This window comes from Physeter macrocephalus, chromosome 9, assembly GCF_002837175.3.
Source record: "Physeter macrocephalus isolate SW-GA chromosome 9, ASM283717v5, whole genome shotgun sequence".
Lineage (NCBI taxonomy): Eukaryota > Metazoa > Chordata > Mammalia > Artiodactyla > Physeteridae > Physeter > Physeter macrocephalus.
The window spans coordinates 27,166,642-27,168,541 of NC_041222.1; the positions used below are offsets into that span (position 1 = coordinate 27,166,642).

Genomic DNA, 1,900 nt, shown 5'->3' on the forward strand with positions numbered 1-1,900 from the left:
TGTGTGGTGACGCCCGCTATGGCTGAGGCGGCGGCTGTTGTTGCGGAATCGCTGGCGGGCTACAGGGCTCGGGCGGCGCGCGCGGTGCTAGAGCAGGTGGTGCTCCCGGGTGAGGAGCTGCTGCTGCCTGAACAGGAGGACGGAGAAGGCCCAGGAGGTGCAGGGGAACGACCGCTGCGCCTGAACGCCGGGGCGCGCTCCCGGCGGCGCGTGGTGTGCGGCCCGGGCTTGCGGCGCTGCGGCGACCGGCTGCTGGTCACCAAGTGCGGCCGCCTCCGTCACAAGGAGCCCGGCAGTGGCAACGACGGTGGCGTTTACTGGGTGGACTCGCAGCAGAAGCGGGTGAGCTGGCACTCCAGAGGGGTTGTACAGCCGGGATAGGGCTGGGAATACTCTTCGGAAGAAGTACGGAAGGGGCCCTGGAGCCCTCCTCTGTTAAGGCTAGCCAAGAGTCACCGTAGTCCTGTGCTTACCTTTGCATCTCCTTTAGAGGGACCGTGAACAACTGGAACGTGGCCCGAGACGGGCGACCAGAAGAGAAAGGAGTCTGGGAATCTTGGCATGTAAGGGGATAAGGGCTGTGAGACATGGTTATTGTCTTCAAAACATAGGTCAGGGAGCAGCAGACTTGTCTTTCGGGGTCCCAAAGAGCCAGGCTTAATGAATAGATGTCACAGGGAGCTCAATTTCTCTTAGAATAAATAACAACTTTCACATAGGAAAAAATTGTCTGACAATGGAATGGCCTTCCTTGGTTGTAAGGATCCCCTGTGTCACTGGACTCATATGCAAACAGAAGCTAGGGAGTTTCTGGTAAGAATACAGAAGAGGTAGGAGATAGTGACTTAAATGAACAGACTGTTAGAAGCTGGAAACCTGAGAGTTTATCATGTGATTGTTTTTCTTTTACTGAAAGTGACATAATCAAGTTTGTTGTAAGATTTTTATTGATTTGTAAATATGGATTTCAAAATATTTTCTAAATATTTACAATGACAAACATAAAGTAACCACTAAAGACTTGCTGAAGATGTCTTAAAAATGATTGTCATTTGTGGTTGTGCTCTCATTCTGTTTTCTTTTGTAGTATGTCCCAGTGAAAGGAGACCATGTGATTGGCATAGTGACAGCTAAGTCTGGAGATATATTCAAAGTGGATGTTGGAGGGAGTGAGCCAGCTTCTTTGTCTTACTTGGCATTTGAAGGTGCAACTAAAAGAAACAGACCAAATGTGCAGGTAATGACAGGACCTTTGGTTTCAAAAGTAAGAGAAATACCTGTTCCCTAAACACTCAAATATCCAGAAGGCTACCGGAATGATCCTGTTTCCGTAGTTGTATAGGATGATCTCGGAGGATCTGTGTAATCAATCACTCCAGGCTTCAAGAGTTCCTTCAGATGCTCCAGCTCTGGGACCGGAACCACATACTTATTTTACATTTGCTATGTTTTTGGATGTTTTCATCTCTACTGAGTTGGAAAGGTTATATGTGGTCTCTCTGTTATTTGTTATGTCCATATACACCAGAAAAGGAAGTAAGCCATGGGCTCAGAGAGGAAGGAGAGAAGAGTGGTGGAAATTGCCATATCAGCCATCCATCTATCTTGGATGTGGGTCCCAGGACTGGCATTTCACAGCTTCAGTCACATCACTGTTTCCCAACAATCCCTTTTTGCAGCCGACAAAGGAGCAGTCTTGTTACCTCAAGTTTTCAATTTGGGCTTTTCAGGTAGCATGGCCATACTCTTCCTGTCCATCCAAGCAAGCCAGAAATTTGGTGGTTTCTTTGCCCTTTCTCACTCACCTCTCGTGTCTTTTTTTTTTTTTTTTTTTTTTTTGTGGTACACGGGCCTCTCACTGTTGTGGCCTCTCCCGTTGCGGGGCACAGGCTCCGGGCGC

The 1,900-nt window shown here is 48.6% G+C and overlaps 1 protein-coding gene across 2 annotated transcripts in view; it reads left to right on the forward strand.

Moving 5' to 3' along the window:
* EXOSC3 (exosome component 3) overlaps positions 1-1,900 on the forward strand; it is a 6,037-nt gene continuing 4,137 nt past the window's right edge. The window contains exons 1-2 of one of the 2 annotated variants that reach the window (XM_007107105.4): positions 1-342; positions 1,088-1,237. In XM_007107105.4, the coding sequence (XP_007107167.2) occupies positions 19-342; positions 1,088-1,237 (474 nt within the window). In that variant the 5' untranslated portion in view covers positions 1-18. The remainder of the gene's footprint in view (positions 343-1,087; positions 1,238-1,900) is intronic. The other variant, XM_055087089.1, reaches the window with a different exon arrangement.